This window comes from Brachyhypopomus gauderio, unplaced genomic scaffold (assembly GCF_052324685.1).
Source record: "Brachyhypopomus gauderio isolate BG-103 unplaced genomic scaffold, BGAUD_0.2 sc360, whole genome shotgun sequence".
Taxonomy (NCBI): Eukaryota; Metazoa; Chordata; class Actinopteri; order Gymnotiformes; family Hypopomidae; genus Brachyhypopomus; species Brachyhypopomus gauderio.
In genome coordinates, this window is record NW_027507181.1 from 40,001 (window position 1) to 57,321 (window position 17,321).

Sequence of the window (17,321 nt, forward strand, 5' to 3'; positions counted from 1 at the left end):
TGGTCTTCATCCCCATGTTTAAGTGTGTGTGTGTGTGTGTGTGTGTACCTGAGTGAGGGGCTGCTAACGCTGGTCTTCATCCCCATGTTTAAGTGTGTGTGTGTGTGTGTGTGTACCTGAGTGAGGGGCTGCTAACGCTGGTCTTCATCCCCATGTTTAAGTGTGTGTGTGTGTGAGAGAGTGTGTGTGTACCTGAGTGAGGGGCTGCTAACGGTGGTCTTCATCCCCATGTTTAAGTGTGTGTGTGTGTGTGTGTGTGTGTACCTGAGTGAGGGGCTGCTAACGCTGGTCTTCATCCCCATGTTTAAGTGTGTGTGTGTGTGTGTGTGTGTGTGTGTACCTGAGTGAGGGGCTGCTAACGCTGGTCTTCATCCCCATGTTGCGGTGGTTACTCTGGGTCTTTACTGCCTCGTCCCACATGCTCATCCCACCTGCACTGGAACTGCCAATCTTGCCCTCCATACCCGCCCCTGGCCACACCCCCACAGAGCTCTCCGCCCACTGACCCATGGCCAGCTGTTGGGGGAGAAGGGGGGAGGGGTTGTGTCATTTCACCTTTATAATTACGCTTCATTGTTAATGCCAGTAGGTTTACTATAGCCACAGAGGTCATATGAACCTACATGTTAATTAGGGCTGTATGTGCAGGTGGAGAACAATCACCATGTAGTGTCTCATTCACACACGTGTAGTCTGATTAAGAACTGTACAGTGTATGGGAGCTCAGAGGTCTGATATGATCTAATGTGTGACTGTGTGTGTGTGTGTGTATAGTGTGTGTGTTCTTACCCTCTGCTGCTGGGCTCTCTGCTGCTGCTGCTGTTTGTGGAGTCTCTCCGCCTCCAGCTCCAGCAGGGCCAGGTTCTTCCCCTGGGACTTACTGTGAGGAAACCCCGCCTCCTGGGCGGAGCCCCAGCTTGTCCCGCCTTGCCCCGCCCCCTGCTGGTGGTGGCTTTGCTGGAGCAGTTTCATGATGAGCTCCTGCTGCTGACGGCACTGCTGCTCCACACACACACACACACACACACACACACACACACACACAGGCCAGCCAGGTGAGGCTACAGAGGAGGCTACACCCCACCCCCCCAGGTGTCCAGGAGAGCTGCTCACCTGTTTGCGGCGGTAGAGCTCCTCCTCCTCCCTTCTCTTCTGCTCCTCCTCTCTCCTCCTCTTCTCCTCCCTCCTCTTACGCTCCTCCTCCTCCCGCTTCACCCTGAGTTCAGCTTCACGCCGCTCCTGCTGGAGCTGACACACGCACACGCGCGCACACGCACGCGCACACACCCCCAGGTAGATGCAGGCACACACACACACACACACACACACACACACACACACACACAGATGCAGGCACACACACACACACAGATGCAGGCACACACACACACACACACGCACGCACACACCCCCAGGTAGATGCAGGCACACACACACACACACACACACACACACACACACACACACACACAGATGCAGGCACACACACACACACACACACACGCACGCACGCACACACCCCCAGGTAGATGCAGGCACACACACACACACACACACACCCCCAGGTAGATGCAGGCACAGGCACAGGCACACACACACACACACACACGCACACACCCAGGTAGATGCAGGCACACACACACACACACACACAAAGCTATTGTTTAGCCAGCCATAGGAGTTGCATGGCAATTGAGAGAATTATACACCTTTAATGAATAAAGATTAATTGAAGAAATACAGTAAAGAGAAAGTGGAAGACAAACTGTGCGCAAACACACAAACTCGCGCAAACGATCATACACACACACAATCACAAACATAGGAATTAACCTGTCTTACTTTCTGCAGCTGCTCGAGAGTTGTACCCTGAGGTGAGTTACTCATGGCTAGATCCCACAGACCAGACTCGCCACCTGGTCCACGCACACAAGAGACACACACACACACACACACACACACACACACGTCAGGAGGGGACCACGTCTTCTTCTCAAGTCAGAAGGCTCAGCCAGTGAGTTCCCCGTGTGGATGAACGGGGCTTCAGAAGGAGTCACCTGTCTGCTGTGAGGATGAGGTATGCAGGTCCCACACGGGCCCGGACTCCGGCACCGACACGGACCTGTTCATCGCAGGTATCATGCCCGTCTCCCCACACCTGACACACACACACACACACACACACACACACACACACAGAGAGAGAGGAGTCAGACCCGTCTAAGTGTGTGTGGTACGTAGCAGTGAGCCGTGGAGGGGGTGGTACCTGTTGAGGTGTTGGTACCGGACGTGCAGCTGCTGGTACAACGCTGCCGTGGCCGCCTGCTCCAACTGCTTCTTCACCAACTCCTGGTCCATGTTGCCCTGCAGGGTCAAAGGTCAGCTCATCACAGGGACCCAAACACTGCACCCCATTCAACACAACCTGGAACTGTTATGACACTTAGGTTAACTGTAGTCCAACTGTGGCACAACTATGGTACTGCTGATGTGATGTGTGTGAGAGAGTGTGTGTGTGCGCGCGTGTCTCACCAGAAGGGGCGGGGGGGAGGGTCCTGGGGAGAAAGGCACACGCCCCCACATCTTGATGACGTCTCCCAGGGGCTGGAAGCCCTCATCACAGCCCCTCTTCACCAGCAGGGTCATGATGAAATAACCCGCCTGGAACCACTCGCACATCTCCACAGGACTGAAGGGTCCTGCAGACGCAGACACACTCAGGACACGTGTGGTGGGAGCACACACACACACAGCACAAAACACGTGCACGGGGGAAAGGGCCCACCGCTCACCCCTACAGAACTGAAGTGAAGCCACCTTATAGAGACCACACAGACAGCACAATCTTGTGTACAATACATGATTATTACTGAAATAATGTATAAACAGACTCAAATGTGTAATAATTGTATGGTGCTCAGGTTCTTACAGATAAGCTGATCGTTATTACAGTAGTGAGGAGAGTCAGGACTGCAGAGTGTGTGTGTGTACTACATATAAGTAAATGTGTGTTTATATACCTTGTATCTCTCCTTGAGGGTCTTTGTAGAACCACTTCATTGCAGACTCGTGTGTGAGTGGCAGAGCACTGGCAGAGTGAGAGTGTGTGTGCGTGGGCGGGTGTGTGTGTGTGTGCGCGGCCGGGTGCGCGTGTGTGTGAGTGGCAGTGCCGTGGCCATCCTGAAGTGCTTGTGTGAAACACTCCTCGTCCAAAGAGGTGTCCTGCAGAGAGGCGACCATCTTCTCTGCCTCCTGAAATGAGAAACGCACACAAGTCACATTCAGTTCATCTGGCACATCACTGTGTGTTGAACACACGACAAAATTTATCACATCTGTACAAAACGAGGCGTAAGACGTGCAGCACAACGCTGGCTGTGGAGACCTGCTGCAAGTGCTTCATGCCCTCCTCCTCCTCCGTGTCTCCCCCTGGTGGTGGGAGGTCGGGACCAGCACAGGGGGCGGATGTGGCAGCAGCGGAGGAACTCTTACTGGGCTGAGTGCTGCCCCCTGGTGGAGATGCATCTGAGAAAAAAATCCACAAACAGTTGAGGGACAGAGAAGATGGTGAGAATGATGGTCCTTAACGTCCATACCACCATTAGAAATGAATCTCTACATTCACTGCACACAGCCATGTTCTGCAGTACCTTCAGGAGCGTGGAGACGGGTCATTGGTGGGACCAGGATGGGTGTCGGGGGCGTCTTCTGCTCAGTGGGGTGAGTGGGGGTAGGGGCGGAGGCTGTGGGTGGAGAAGAGGCTTTCACATCTCCACCGTTGGTCAGCCGCATGGTGTCAGTCTCCTCTACTGCACCGTCGACACGGAGAAAAGGGGGCGGGAGTGAGAGAGCATACGACAACCAACAGACCCGACATCACGCCAACGCAGGCCACGCCCCCCAGAGGAGGAGCCCACAGGTTCCGTCTCTCACCTTTCTCAATAGGGCTGTCCTTCCTCTCCGGGGTGACGTCCTCTTCCTCCTCCAGGGCCTCAAACTCCAGCTCCTGGTCCTCTGGGATCGCCTCTCTCGAGGTCTTCTGAAGACACGGGGGAAAAAATGAAGCCCTTGATCTTCACGTTCCACACGACGGCGTCTGAGCAGTTACGCTGCCCTGAGCCCGCGGGCCAGGAGGCAGGTGGGACTCACCTTCACACACATGGAGGCCCCAGGAGGAGGCAGGTGGGACTCACCTTCACACACATGGAGGCCCCAGGAGGAGGCAGGTGGGACTCACCTTCACACACATGGAGGCCCCAGGAGGAGGCAGGTGGGACTCACCTTCACACACATGAAGGCCCCAGGAGGAGGCAGGTGGGACTCACCTTCACACACATGAAGGCCCCAGGAGGAGGCAGGTGGGACTCACCTTCACACACATGAAGGCCCCAGGAGGAGGCAGGTGGGACTCACCTTCACACACATGAAGGCCCCAGGAGGAGGCAGGTGGGACTCACCTTCACACACATGAAGGCCCCAGGAGGAGGCAGGTGGGACTCACCTTCACACACATGAAGGCCCCAGACGAGTCGAAGGTGCCCATCTCGCCCTCCTCTTCATCGGTGCACCACTCTGGCAGGCCGTCCCTGTCCTCCTCTCCGCCCTCGCTCCCCGCCCTCCTCCGCCCGTCTCCGTCCCGGAAATCAAAGTCAAACTTCCTGCGCCGCCCGTCGCTGCTGCCGTGGTCTCTCCACCCGGCTGAGCGCGGACCTCCATCTTACAGGAAAAATAAACACACCCACACAATGAGTTCACAAATAAACAAATATCTAAATTAAATCATCCTATAAAGCAATTTACAAAAGATGCAACGTGAACCACAATTTATCAAAACTTATATAGTAACCTTTTACTTTTTCCCCCCCTCTTTTTAAAAGAATCTTCTGGTATATAACTGGTAAGTAGAAAGTGCAAATAACAGCACTTGTGTTTGTGTGCTGTTCTCAGCACTGAATTTATGCAGAATTACTGTGTTCCAGTGTGTTTATGTTGTTTTGTGTGCGCGCCTGTGTGTGAGCATGTATGTATGTATGTATATGTGTGTATATGTGTGCGCGCGTGAGAGTGTGTGTGTGAGAGTGTGTGTGTGTGTACCATCACGGCGAGCCCCCGCTATCCTCCAGCTCCCGCCTGGTTCTCCCTCCTCCTCCTGCGTCTCCTCTCGTAGGGTACGCCAGTTATCGCTGTCCGAGCGGGCGAAGTCCTTCCGGCTGCCTGCGCCTCCGTCCTCAAAGCCACCTCGTCCTGCCTCTCTCCGGACAGGCTTCTCGAAACGCCGCTCACTTCTGGAACACACAAACACCGCGTCAAACACATCGCACGAGAGACCACACAAAGTGTGCCTTCTCAGCCACCGTAGTGCTAGGCAAAACAAGGAAACAGCTTTGACTATGTACAGGCATGCGAGCCTAGGCTACAGAGGTAGTGTAGTGTACGGTATTTGTTGTTGCGCTGCTAAAGTATGAAGAAAAAGAAGTCCAAATGGCTCCGCGGTCTTTGAAAGCAACCATTTGGAAACACTTTAGATTTTACAGTCAACCCGGCCTGGGTAAGAATGGGCTTGATTGTTTGCACACGCATAAAAGACGCTACAGATGATATTAGGGAGTTACAGTGATTATAACTTAGTTCATTGGAACACTCTAGTTTTGTCCTAACTAGATATTTAGACATAATACTGCTGTAATACTGCAAAGTCTTGGTCAAAGGTGAACTTCGTATAGCCAGTGTGTATTTTATTTAAAATAATTAACACCCTTGAGGCAGTGTGTCTTTGGACATAGATAATGCCGTGCTGTTTGCTGTGATGGATAATTAAAGTGTAGCTCTTATTTATGCATAGAAACGTAAATCGACAATATAATCTGTAGCGTTATGCGCAGATAAACGAGGAGAGTCGGAATTCATCACAACACCGGCTGAAAGCCAAATCTGTCGCACATGAAATGCTACAGGCACCGTTCAGAAACTGATCAGTTCTGTTAAATGTATTCAGTTCAGTAGATATATGCGGCTTTTAGAAAATATGGTATATATATTTTTTTTTCATATGTGAAGTGGAAGTCTTGGCAGCTAATATAAGCCTACCCATTTTATTAATGTAACAGCACTTATTTTTGAAAGCACTTTCATATATTTTTTATTTTTGTGATTTGTTAAGGAAAAAAATTTAATTTTGTTTCTGGAAGTGGCATGTTCTCAGAAATAGGCAGCTAGCCTAAGCCTTGTACGAAGCTATTTGTTGTTTTTACAGAAAGAGCAGTATTTTTGTATAATTAAATTTGAGTAGTGGCAAGTTCTGGCAGCTAGCCTAAGCCTACCAATTTTATTTATTTAACTAGTTTAATGTAGTGTTCTGATAACTGTGAGCATTTCAAGTAGCTTGAGTGTCAGCTTCAAAAATATTGTGTTGTGTTTGTACAAGTTAAAAACATATGTGCAAGAATAAATAAATCAGACATATTGTCTTGGATTTAGCTTTGTGTGTTTACATTATTGCAATATGTTGATAAAACCTTTACAATTATAATATCTTTATAAATGTACTCTGCTTTGATGCCACCAGACCGGAGTAGCTCCTGAGAATCGTTTTTGAATCGGAAAATAATCGTTTTTGAATCGAATCGTGACCCCAAGAATCGATTCTGAATCCAATTGTGGGATTCCCAAAGATTCACAGCCTTACACACTGACCACGTCTTGCTCACCTGTCATCCCAGCTCTGGCTGCGGTGCGTCTCTCTGCTGCGACCAAAGCCCACATCTTCATCCACACCTCTTTGGTAGAACCCGCTCTCTCCTCTTCCTCTGCCTACATGCAGGAACAGGAAACATGTTTTCAAACACAGCGCTGGTTCAGGTGCGTGTGTGTGTGTGTGTGTGTGTGTGTGTGTGTGTGTGCGTGCGTGCGTGTGTGTGTGCGCATGCCTGTGGACTCACCACGCCCTCCTCGGGTGCTCCCGCGGCCTCGGGTCACGCCTGCCGGAACAGCCCCTCCTCCTTTACCCATGAGCCTCAGCACGGCTACACTGTTTACAGACATGGAGAAGTTCCTCTGCAGCACAAAGGAGGATCACAAATCAGATCGCTGATAGCAGGAGGGTAAACCAACCTAGACACCGCCGTACACCGTGGGAGAGACCAGGCGTCTCGCCGCCGTACACCGTGGGAGAGACCAGGCGTCTCGCCGCCGTACACCACGGGAGAGACCAGGCGTCTCGCCGCCGTACACCACGAGAGAGACCAGGCGTCTCGCCGCCGTACACCACGAGAGAGACCAGGCGTCTCGCCGCCGTACACCACGAGAGAGACCAGGCGTCTCGCCGCCGTACACCACGAGAGAGACCAGGCGTCTCGCCGCCGTACACCACGAGAGAGACCAGGCGTCTCGCCGCCGTACACCACGAGAGAGACCAGGCGTCTCGCCGCCGTACACCACGAGAGAACAGACGTCTCAATACCGTACTGGATCACACACACCAGGCATCTCACTCTCTCTGCTTCTGCTAATTAGCGTATCTTTTTTTCATTTGTATTAGTACTTTATTCTTCTTATATGTACGTTATCTTGTTCCTGTAAAGCCGTTTGGAATTCCCTTATGCAAGGAAGGTTCTGGGTGCTTTGCCTTGGTCATCAATAAATACTGCAATGACAAAAGTATCGATCCAGCCAGTGTGGTAAACACTGATCTCCAAGCGAGGCCACACAGCCTGTGCTCCTGCCCCCTGCTGGTGAAAGAAGAACACGCACCTGCTCCTCCTCAGTCAGGGGCAACAAGGCCAGCGGCTGCTGTGGCTCATCCTGGAGGATAGCAGTGAACTCCTTATCCTGCATATCCTCCGGGACCTACACACACACACACACACACACACACACACACACACACACACACACACACACACACACACACACACAGAATCACAGTCAGCAGACAATCCACAAACAGTGGTTTGCTAACAGTACTGCAAATGCTGACAGATCTGCTAACATCTCCTCACCTTGTTATCTTTGATATAAAGTGCTAACATCTCCTCACCTTGTTATCTTTGATATAAAGTGCTAACATCTCCTCGCGGCCGTAACGGTACTCGGCCAGTTTCGACTTTGGCATTGCTGGGGAGGGGGGAGGGGATGTGACGCTCCCTCCTCTGGATAGTGCACGGAGCCTGGGGAGGGATACACACAGTCAGACACACACACACAGTCAAGACACATACACACATACAGTGAGACATATAAACACAGTCAGACATACAATCACCATTCTATCAACATTTTACTCATTTAGGTCAATTAGGAAGTAGTTAAATCTATTTTCTAACACCTCCATTGCAAGCTGAGAAGCCTCAGGAAACATCTGCTTCCTTATTTAGACACAAGCGATGGGGAAGTTCAGCTCAAACACAAGCAGCGAAGGAGAAGGAAAGGGCTCCAGAGAGAAGCCATGAGGTGCAGGGAGAGTTACCATTCTGGGCCGAAGTTGAGCGTCTCAGCGGTCATACTCTCCTCAGGGCTCAAAGGATCTGAAGACATAAACGGAGCTGAAGTTCATCCACAGACCACCTCACATTCAGCTACTACACAAAATCATCTCCGAAGAAATTAACCAGGTTCCCGGCCCTGATACAGTCCTGTGGAGATAAAACCCACTGACCTTGTCCAAGCACAAGGACCGAGCAGGACCAAACGAGGCAGAAGGGTGTAGTGGGCTCTCTGAGACGCTGGTTTGGTGCTTCTGCGTGCTGGATGGGTGTTGGAGCTCTGGACGGGAGGAGGCGGGGCTAGCTGCCAGATTCAGGAAAGTAGCAGAGGAACAGGGAGGAATCTCCCACCTGACAAACACAGAACAATCAAACACTCACAAAATGGGACGCCACCCAAAGTAAATATATATATATATATATATATATATATATATATATATATAAGTGTAATATGGCAGAAATAACGCACTGAGGCTGAGCAGTAAACTGTGGGGCCGGAGTGTCGTCACTCCTGTTAGATGCTTCTCCGTTTGGCCCTGATCTCCTTTTCAGTGGCTCTTTTACACGCAAATCTTCACCTGCATGAAGAAAGACACTTTAAGATGTTGCTCAGCACAGACCGATGAAAAACACAAAAATGAAACGTGTCTATATGGCTCCTGTGTATTCGTACTGTCACCCAAAGCTCTTGCCAAAAAATGTAGTGTTCGATTTAAGGCATTGGTAAACAGATGCTGAATGTGCATTCAAACAGAACTTGCGTCACACCTGTAATTAAACACAGCATGACCATGTGTGCATCAATTGCATAAATTACTTGCAGAGGACCCCAAAATGAACATTGCGATTTCTACAAAAAGTGAATTCATTATTTCACTGGTGAAGATGATAAATAGCAATAGAAATAACAAATGTTTTGAAATAAATGCTGTCAGCCTCACAGCCGAGGCGTGGAGAACTTCAAGGCTCATCTAACTCCTATAACAGCACCACATTCAACACTAGCAACATGGTCCAAACGCGCACTGCCATCAATCAGCCCAACTGAGGCTGGTGAAGACTGAGACCTCCACGTTATCTGCAGAGAACCCAATAATGTAGCTGTTTAAACGGAGGAGTAGAACTGAGCTGGGAGGTGGGGGGGATGGAGGGAGAGAAAGAGAGAGAGAGATGGAGAGAGAGAGATGGAGAGAGAGAGGTAGAGAGAAAGAGAGGTAGAGAGAAAGAGAGGTAGAGAGGTAGAGAGAGAGAGGTAGAGAGAGAGAGGTAGAGAGAGAGAGAGAGAGAGAGCCCCGCTGAACGGACGGAGCTGAAGTCATCTCCTAACTAACAACGTTGACAGTTTCCCGAACTCGATGTTGTGTGTTTATAAACTCACCCGTTTTACACGTACGTTAAAGCACCGAGTACAACAACGTGAGACGACACGATACGCGCCGTGTACACCGAGAAGACGTGTGAGGTTGTCGCCTTACTTCAGTACCCTCAACTGGCCCTTCTCCAAAATTTAGTTCGGGGCTTCATTCAGGGCCTTTTCAAATGAAACATTTAAATAAACTATTGCCATTTTCTGTACTAGGCCAAAGTTACGGGGTCGATTCAGACAAAACGCCAATGCACTGGTGATTTAAATGCATGAGTAATTCTGCACATTCAGACTCAGAAAACATCAACTTACCTTTTTATTTTTGCAAGATGAGCAAATATGAGCCAGCTAGCTAGCTAGCGAGTGTTAGCAGGCTAGCTAGCCAGCTATGTTTAATCAAAGTTGAGTCTTGTTTCAAGATTGTGGTCGGTTTGCACGCATGTGCTTCGCATTAACAGACAAAGTCAGGTTATATATGTAAGTCCCTTGCAGCTATCTTAATGAAGTGTAGATATTTCTGTCCTAATTTCAATGCTCGCCGTGAGTTTTATGTCTCGCTCGGTCGTCTTGTTTGTGTTTTACAAAAATGGCTGTTCGACGTCAACCACGTGACGCTTTTGTCCAATCAGCCGCGGCCTCGGCGGACACCTCGCGCATCTACTGTGCACGCTGCTCGTGAGTGGCGTCACCCAGCGGTCAAGACAAGCATAAACTCTCCGTATTAACTGAAGCGTAACTGCAGGTCGACCAGGTTTAGTTTGCGTGATCTGCAGACACAGCGTTGACCGTCTGGCAGTCCACAGCTAACTTTGGTCAGCTTCCTGCTCTGCCTGAGGTGTGCCCATACCTTCTGTGGGCTCAGTGGCAGCAAAATCAGAGCTGTTGGAGATGGCAGCTCACCTCCAGCTCCAAAAACACCTTTATGGTTGAAACGCTTCAGATCTGTAAGGATTGTGTGCCCAGTATTGCCATCATGACACCACAAACTACACCTTTACTGAAACAATTGATACATTGAAATAAAGCAATAAAACAGGTATTAAAACACGGCCTGTGATTCAACCACATTGTAACACTGGATGCATTATAGAATGTTGCATGTATTTGGTGTTGATACTTTTTATAAACTGTAAGAAGGCAATGTCAAATATAATAATTTAAAATCTGCATCATCTTTCGGGAGCTATTTCTGTAATTATTTTCTTGTATCTTTATGTAGTAGACACTTATGATCTTCACTCATTGATGATTTGGGTGAATATACTGGACTCTTTAAAGCAGATGGAACCCTATTACAAATGTGTAATGTGAATATGGGAGAGGGTCAGGTGCAGTGTGTGTGTGTGTGTGTGTGTGTGTGTATGTATGTATGTGTGTGTGTTGCTGGATGCCCTGCACACTGTAACTGTTACCTCATTTGAGATGTGGCAGCCAGGATCCAGGGGTTCATTCCACTGCAGTGTTTAGTGTCCCTCTGCAGTGTTTAGAGTCCCTCTGCAGTGTTTAGTGTCCCCTTGCAGTGTTTAGAGTCCCTCTGCAGTGTTTAGTGTCCCCTGCAGTGTTTAGTGCCCCATGCAGTGTTTAGTGTCCCCTTGCAGTGTTTAGTGTCCCCTGCAGCGTTTAGTGCCCCCTGCAGTGTTTAGTGTCCCTCTGCAGTGTTTAGGGGGGGGGGGGGGGTGGTGAACGTAAAATGGACACAAATTAAGTGTTATATTGCGATCTATCGATATTGCGATCTATCGCTGGTTGGCGCCAGAGCGAACTAGTAACTCATTGAATCATAGATATGGATCAGAGGTAAATAAACTAGATTTTTTTTTTCGGCATGAGATATCGGAAGTGTGGCGTGAGAGCGTGTGAAAACGGTCAAATGCGTGTGTCTCACGCTCAATGCGTGAGAGTTGGCAACCCTGAGGTAGGACAGTGGTTTGTCCTGCCGCTGTGCAGAGTGCATTTCTCTGTTAAATAGCTGGTGTAGGCTATATATATCTTGTGTGCTGTACTTGCTGTCAAACTCAGAGTGTAGGGCTTGTATTTGCATATTTGCTGTGACGTTGTAAAGCGCAACACTACCCCCCCCCCCTTTCAGCACCCCTTAAGCAAAATACCTTCCCGCGGTATGCCATTGACTGAAGTTTGTCTCATGATGCAGAGCTTTAGTACTCAGTTAATTGTTGATTCATAACCTTGAAATCGTTCTGATGAAACAAAAACAATAGGGCAATGTTCAACGACAAGAAAAATCAAGGAGAGAGGTGAGGTATCGTAAGAGCCTAGGAGAGAGGTGAGGTATCTTAAGAGCTCAGGAGAGAGGTGAGGTATCGTAAGAGTCAATGTGAGAGGTGAGGTATCGTAAGAGCCCAGGAGAGAGGTGAGGTATCATAAGAGTCTAGGAGAGAGGTGAGGTATCGTAAGAGTCAATGTGAGAGGTGAGGTATTGTAAGAGCCCAGGAGAGAGGTGAGGTATCGTAAGAGCCCAGGTGAGAGGTGAGGTATTGTAAGAGCCCAGGAGAGAGGTGAGGTATCGTAAGAGCCCAGGTAAGAGTTGAGGTATCTTAAGAGCTCAGGAGAGAGGTGAGGTATCGTAAGAGCCCAGGAAAGAGGTGAGGAATCGTAAGAGTCAATGTGAGAGGTGAGGTATCGTAAGAGCCCAGGAGAGATGTGAGGTATCGTAAGAGCCCAGGAGAGAGGTTAATTATCCTAAGAGCCCAGGAGAGATGTGAGGTATCGTAAGAGCCCAGGAGAGATGTGAGGTATCGTAAGAGCCCAGGTGAGAGGTGAGGTATCTCTTGAAAGGCTGCAGTACAGAGCCTCACTTGTCTGTCGTCAACTTCCATCACACCATGTATATCTCCATCACACCATGTATATCTTCATCACACCACGTATATCTCCATCACACCATGTATATCTTCATCACACCATGTATATCTCCATCACACCATGTATATCTCCATCACACCACGTATATCTTCATCACACCACGTATATCTCCATCACACCACGTATATCTCCATCACACCACGTATATCTCCATCACACCACGTATATCTCCATCACACCATGTATATCTCCATCACACCACGTATATCTCCATCACACCACGTATATCTCCATCACACCACGTATATCTCCATCACACCATGTATATCTCCATCACACCACGTATATCTCCATCACACCACGTATATCTCCATCACACCACGTATATCTCCATCACACCACGTATATCTCCATCACACCACGTATATCTCCATCACACCACGTATATCTCCATCACACCACGTATATCTCCATCACACCATGTATATCTCCATCACACCATGTATATCTCCATCACACCATGTATATCTCCATCACACCACGTATATCTCCATCACACCACGTATATCTCCATCACACCACGTATATCTCCATCACACCACGTATATCTCCATCACACCACGTATATCTCCATCACACCATGTATATCTCCATCACACCATGTATATCTCCATCACACCACGTATATCTCCATCACACCACGTATATCTCCATCACACCACGTATATCTCCATCACACCACGTATATCTCCATCACACCATGTATATCTCCATCACACCACGTATATCTCCATCACACCACGTATATCTCCATCACACCATGTATATCTCCATCACACCATGTATATCTCCATCACACCATGTATATCTCCATCACACCACGTATATCTCCATCACACCATGTATATCTCCATCACACCATGTATATCTCCATCACACCACGTATATCTCCATCACACCACGTATATCTCCATCACACCACGTATATCTCCATCACACCATGTATATCTCCATCACACCATGTATATCTCCATCACACCACGTATATCTCCATCACACCACGTATATCTCCATCACACCACGTATATCTCCATCACACCACGTATATCTCCATCACACCACGTATATCTCCATCACACCATGTATATCTCCATCACACCATGTATATCTCCATCACACCATGTATATCTCCATCACACCACGTATATCTCCATCACACCACGTATATCTCCATCACACCACGTATATCTCCATCACTCTGTCCTACACTGACAGTCCTTTGTTCTGCTCCATTCAGAAGGAGCCCAATCCAATGGTCTCTTTTACATTTTATGACACTATCAGCCATGAGTCAACACAGAGGTTAGAGAATGGAGGGGGTGGGTGGGAGGGGCTGATGGAGGAGGGAGGGGCTGAAGGGAGAGGGAGGGACTGAGGGGGGAGGACTAACCCCATCCTGCTTGTACAGCGCAGAGACTGTGTATCATCACACCATGATGCCCAGAGCTGCCTACTGTACTGATCATGAACTCCAACTGGCTTTACACTAAAACTTGAAATCTAATTAAAGGCAAAATGACGGATGTCTGAAAAAGGTCCCAAGATCGTTTATCCCAGTCACCCCTCCATACACTGGAACACACTTAATATGAAATGTGTTATATGAAAAAACCTGCCTTGCTTTAGTCTCAAAGAAAATAGCACAAAGACTAGACTTTAAGCCCTTCAAGGCATATGCTAGACAGATGCAGACTAGAGTCAACCCAAAATGAGAAGACTTCCCCCAAGGGCGATGTGAAGACTGCGGTTTGAAGCAACGTCTTAGTCCTGCTCTGGCTACCTGGTTTCAGATGTGCTGACTGTTCGGACAGAGCAGACCTCTGACCTGAGAGAAGGTTCTAGAGGTTTGGCCTGTGAAGCATCACACCAGCCCTCTACGGTGCGTCACCGGTGGATCCTCTTAACTGATTGGCTTATCACTCTGCTGCCGTCCAGAGAAAACGGCGGTGGCTGTTCCTCCAGTTGTCATTCCCTCAAGCGTGTTTGCCATGAATCTCATTCTGAGCTTGGCCACGGTTTTCGGCGTGCTGCAGGGCGCTCACCGCGCCACGGCGACGGTCGTGGAAGACTTCAACCATGTGGAGAGGTGTAAGGACTCGTTGTACATGGGAACTCCTCCCCATGGCATCATCGAGACCCACCTGAGGAAGATCTGCCAGCGTTACGCCAACAGGCCGCGCTACGTCACGCTGTACGACCCCGACAAGCGCGTCCCCGTCTACTCCGCGTACACCTTCAAGAAGACAGAGGGCGACCGTAGAGTTGATTACCCCTGGATGTACGAACCTCAGGTAGAAACGTCTCTGCTCAGTCTTGGCATATTTAACAGCTAAATAAATTTGAACCTATTGTGCAAATGAACTTTCAAACGTCTGTCTGACTCAAACGGTTCTGTGAGGTAGAGGGCGGAGCGGTGAAGCTTCTTTAATTTTGTTGTGGTTCTCGTATTTTGTCTTTTCGCAATTTTGCAGCTTGCAGAGACGGACGGCGATGGGAATATGCTTACGTTCCCTACTGGCTACCTGCACAAGAAGTTTGAGGACAGCCAAGCCATCCTGGACGACTACACTGATGTGGTCCTGTACGAGAGAGGCCAGCTGAACCCGGACCAGCACCAGTCCGACCCGCACGACCGCGCCGCAACTTACACCCTCACCAACGTGGTGCCGGAGATGCGGGAGTTCAACCGTGGCCCGTGGCGTAGCTACTTGGAGCACATCAGAGTGCGTCTGAACAACTACTGCCGTGGCACCACCTACATCGTCACCGGAGTGACCACGGCAGGTCACATGATCCGCCGCCACAACCAGGACCGGGTGGCCATTCCTGAGGAAGTGTGGTCGGCGTACTGCTGCACCGACTACGATCGCAACGCACCGCACGACGTGCGCATACGTTTCCCCAGCCAGGGGGCCATGGCCAAGAACGCCAAGGAGAGCAACGACGTCCGTGAGCTTCCAGTGCAGGATCTGGAGAACTTCCTGAAGACCCGCATGGATGTGGACCAGAACCTTCAGATCTTTTATGACAACTGCGTCTCGCCCTCTCCACTGCCCCTCTACCTGCACCACACCATCTGAAGGGACGTATCCTTCTCTCTCGTTTAATCAGGGATTGGGGAAAAGTGATTTTTGGTATTTATTAACTTTAACCGGTTTTGTGGGTTTGTTAGACACACATATAAGTAAAAGTTTATGGCAATTTGGGTTAGAAATCTTAAAAGCAACATGTTTGTTTTCTTGCATTAACATGTTTGTTTTTGAAATCTTCATGTGGACGATGGCTTAAGAGTCACATTTCTGGTCTCTTTTGCATGTCAAGTGAATGGCTTCATTTGAGACGTGTAATCAAGTGGGTGTGGGGCTTTTGTTCTGTGACATATAAAACCAGTGAAATTCCTGAGTTGCTTTATGTCTGATAATATGTTGATAATAAAATTCCATTTACTATTGTACAAAATTAAAGTCCTTTATTCCCTTCACTCTGGTCCTCATTTACTTGTCTTCTTTATCACTAATGAATTCTGCATAACGTAAAACTGAATAGCTGCCATTTGCCTGTGCTCACAATGGCTCAGTGACATCTGCAGATATCACTGGAGGAAAGTGCTTGCTCAGTCCAGTGTGAAGGCTGCGTCTTTAAATTGCGGTGAGAATGATGGAGGAATTGTACGTTGAGGCGTTGTATTTTGTGCAAATAAAATTATCCTCCTTGTGTCTTATCTTCCTTGAAACTTTGTTTTTACAAATAAATTAAATAATCACCATAATCCACATTATCTGTCCTATAAGACACATGCTTAGGTAACACAAAGCTGATAATGTATTAATCCAGGATTTTTACTTTACACTGTTAAATGGCTTTATAAACACAGAATTTAGATACAGTAGCTTACCCAAACACCAGTGGTACTTTCTTGGTTTTATTAAGTAAAAAGCTGTCTATTTACTTAATAAACTGGCTCAGGTCATGTCTGAATCATAAATCAATAACACTTTATACCTGGTACAGGTGATGGACAGGTGAGATGAGCACATAGACCTACAGGAGGTGAAGCTGAGGAGGATCTTCTGACACTGCTACTGTTCCTGGCTGAGGCACAGGTGGAGCAGGACTTCAACCGTGTGGTGAGGTGCAAGGACTCCATCCTGGAGCTACTGAACCTCCAGCACACGAGGATCTGTCAGCAGCCGCAGCTGCGTCACCCTGGGTGAGACACGCAGGTGCCCTCTACTCTCCCACACCTTCAACACGTCGGCCGAGGAGACCAGCGTGGACCAGCCCTGGATGCGTAAGCCACAGTTGAGCTGGTGTTCCCCAGGAACCCAAGCCTGGCAGTCCAGACTTGCACTAGAGCAGATCTGACCTGTGAGCCGTGTGAGTGCTGGCGGTGCCACGGGGCAGATCATTCTCTCAGGGGCTGTTTCAGGTTGTGCACCAAATGTGCTTTCATTGTCCGAGATCAATCAAGCGTCAGCAAACATGCTACACGTCTATGGAGGTGAACATGACAGACTGAAGCTGGGCAGGATGATCATCATTTTTGCTTGGCCTAGGACTTAATTCACATGTAATGACAGTTGAATATG

General features: G+C 48.8%; 2 protein-coding genes across 2 annotated transcripts in view; one reads left to right on the plus strand and one right to left on the minus strand.

The window, feature by feature from the left end:
* LOC143505038 (GRB10-interacting GYF protein 1-like) overlaps positions 1–10,442 on the minus strand; it is a 16,761-nt gene extending 6,319 nt beyond the window's left edge. The window contains exons 1-21 of the mRNA XM_076996085.1: positions 10,162–10,442; positions 8,953–9,061; positions 8,654–8,831; positions 8,465–8,522; positions 8,036–8,165; positions 7,750–7,845; positions 6,939–7,053; positions 6,708–6,810; positions 5,095–5,285; positions 4,502–4,716; positions 3,934–4,039; positions 3,651–3,809; positions 3,386–3,525; positions 3,021–3,252; positions 2,533–2,699; positions 2,267–2,364; positions 2,058–2,158; positions 1,843–1,916; positions 1,114–1,248; positions 790–999; positions 341–516 (exon numbers count right to left, since the gene is read on the minus strand). Of these exons, the coding sequence (XP_076852200.1) occupies positions 341–516; positions 790–999; positions 1,114–1,248; positions 1,843–1,916; positions 2,058–2,158; positions 2,267–2,364; positions 2,533–2,699; positions 3,021–3,252; positions 3,386–3,525; positions 3,651–3,809; positions 3,934–4,039; positions 4,502–4,716; positions 5,095–5,285; positions 6,708–6,810; positions 6,939–7,053; positions 7,750–7,845; positions 8,036–8,165; positions 8,465–8,499 (2,483 nt within the window). The 5' untranslated portion in view covers positions 8,500–8,522; positions 8,654–8,831; positions 8,953–9,061; positions 10,162–10,442. The remainder of the gene's footprint in view (positions 1–340; positions 517–789; positions 1,000–1,113; positions 1,249–1,842; positions 1,917–2,057; positions 2,159–2,266; positions 2,365–2,532; positions 2,700–3,020; positions 3,253–3,385; positions 3,526–3,650; positions 3,810–3,933; positions 4,040–4,501; positions 4,717–5,094; positions 5,286–6,707; positions 6,811–6,938; positions 7,054–7,749; positions 7,846–8,035; positions 8,166–8,464; positions 8,523–8,653; positions 8,832–8,952; positions 9,062–10,161) is intronic.
* A 4,272-nt stretch (positions 10,443–14,714) lies between these two features.
* LOC143505041 (endonuclease domain-containing 1 protein-like) lies at positions 14,715–15,944 on the plus strand. Its single transcript, XM_076996088.1, has 2 exons — positions 14,715–15,023; positions 15,204–15,944. The coding sequence occupies exons 1-2, from the start codon at positions 14,721–14,723 to the stop codon at positions 15,810–15,812; spliced, it is 912 nt and encodes a 303-aa protein (XP_076852203.1). The 5' UTR covers positions 14,715–14,720; the 3' UTR covers positions 15,813–15,944.
* Positions 15,945–17,321: the final 1,377 nt, after the last annotated feature.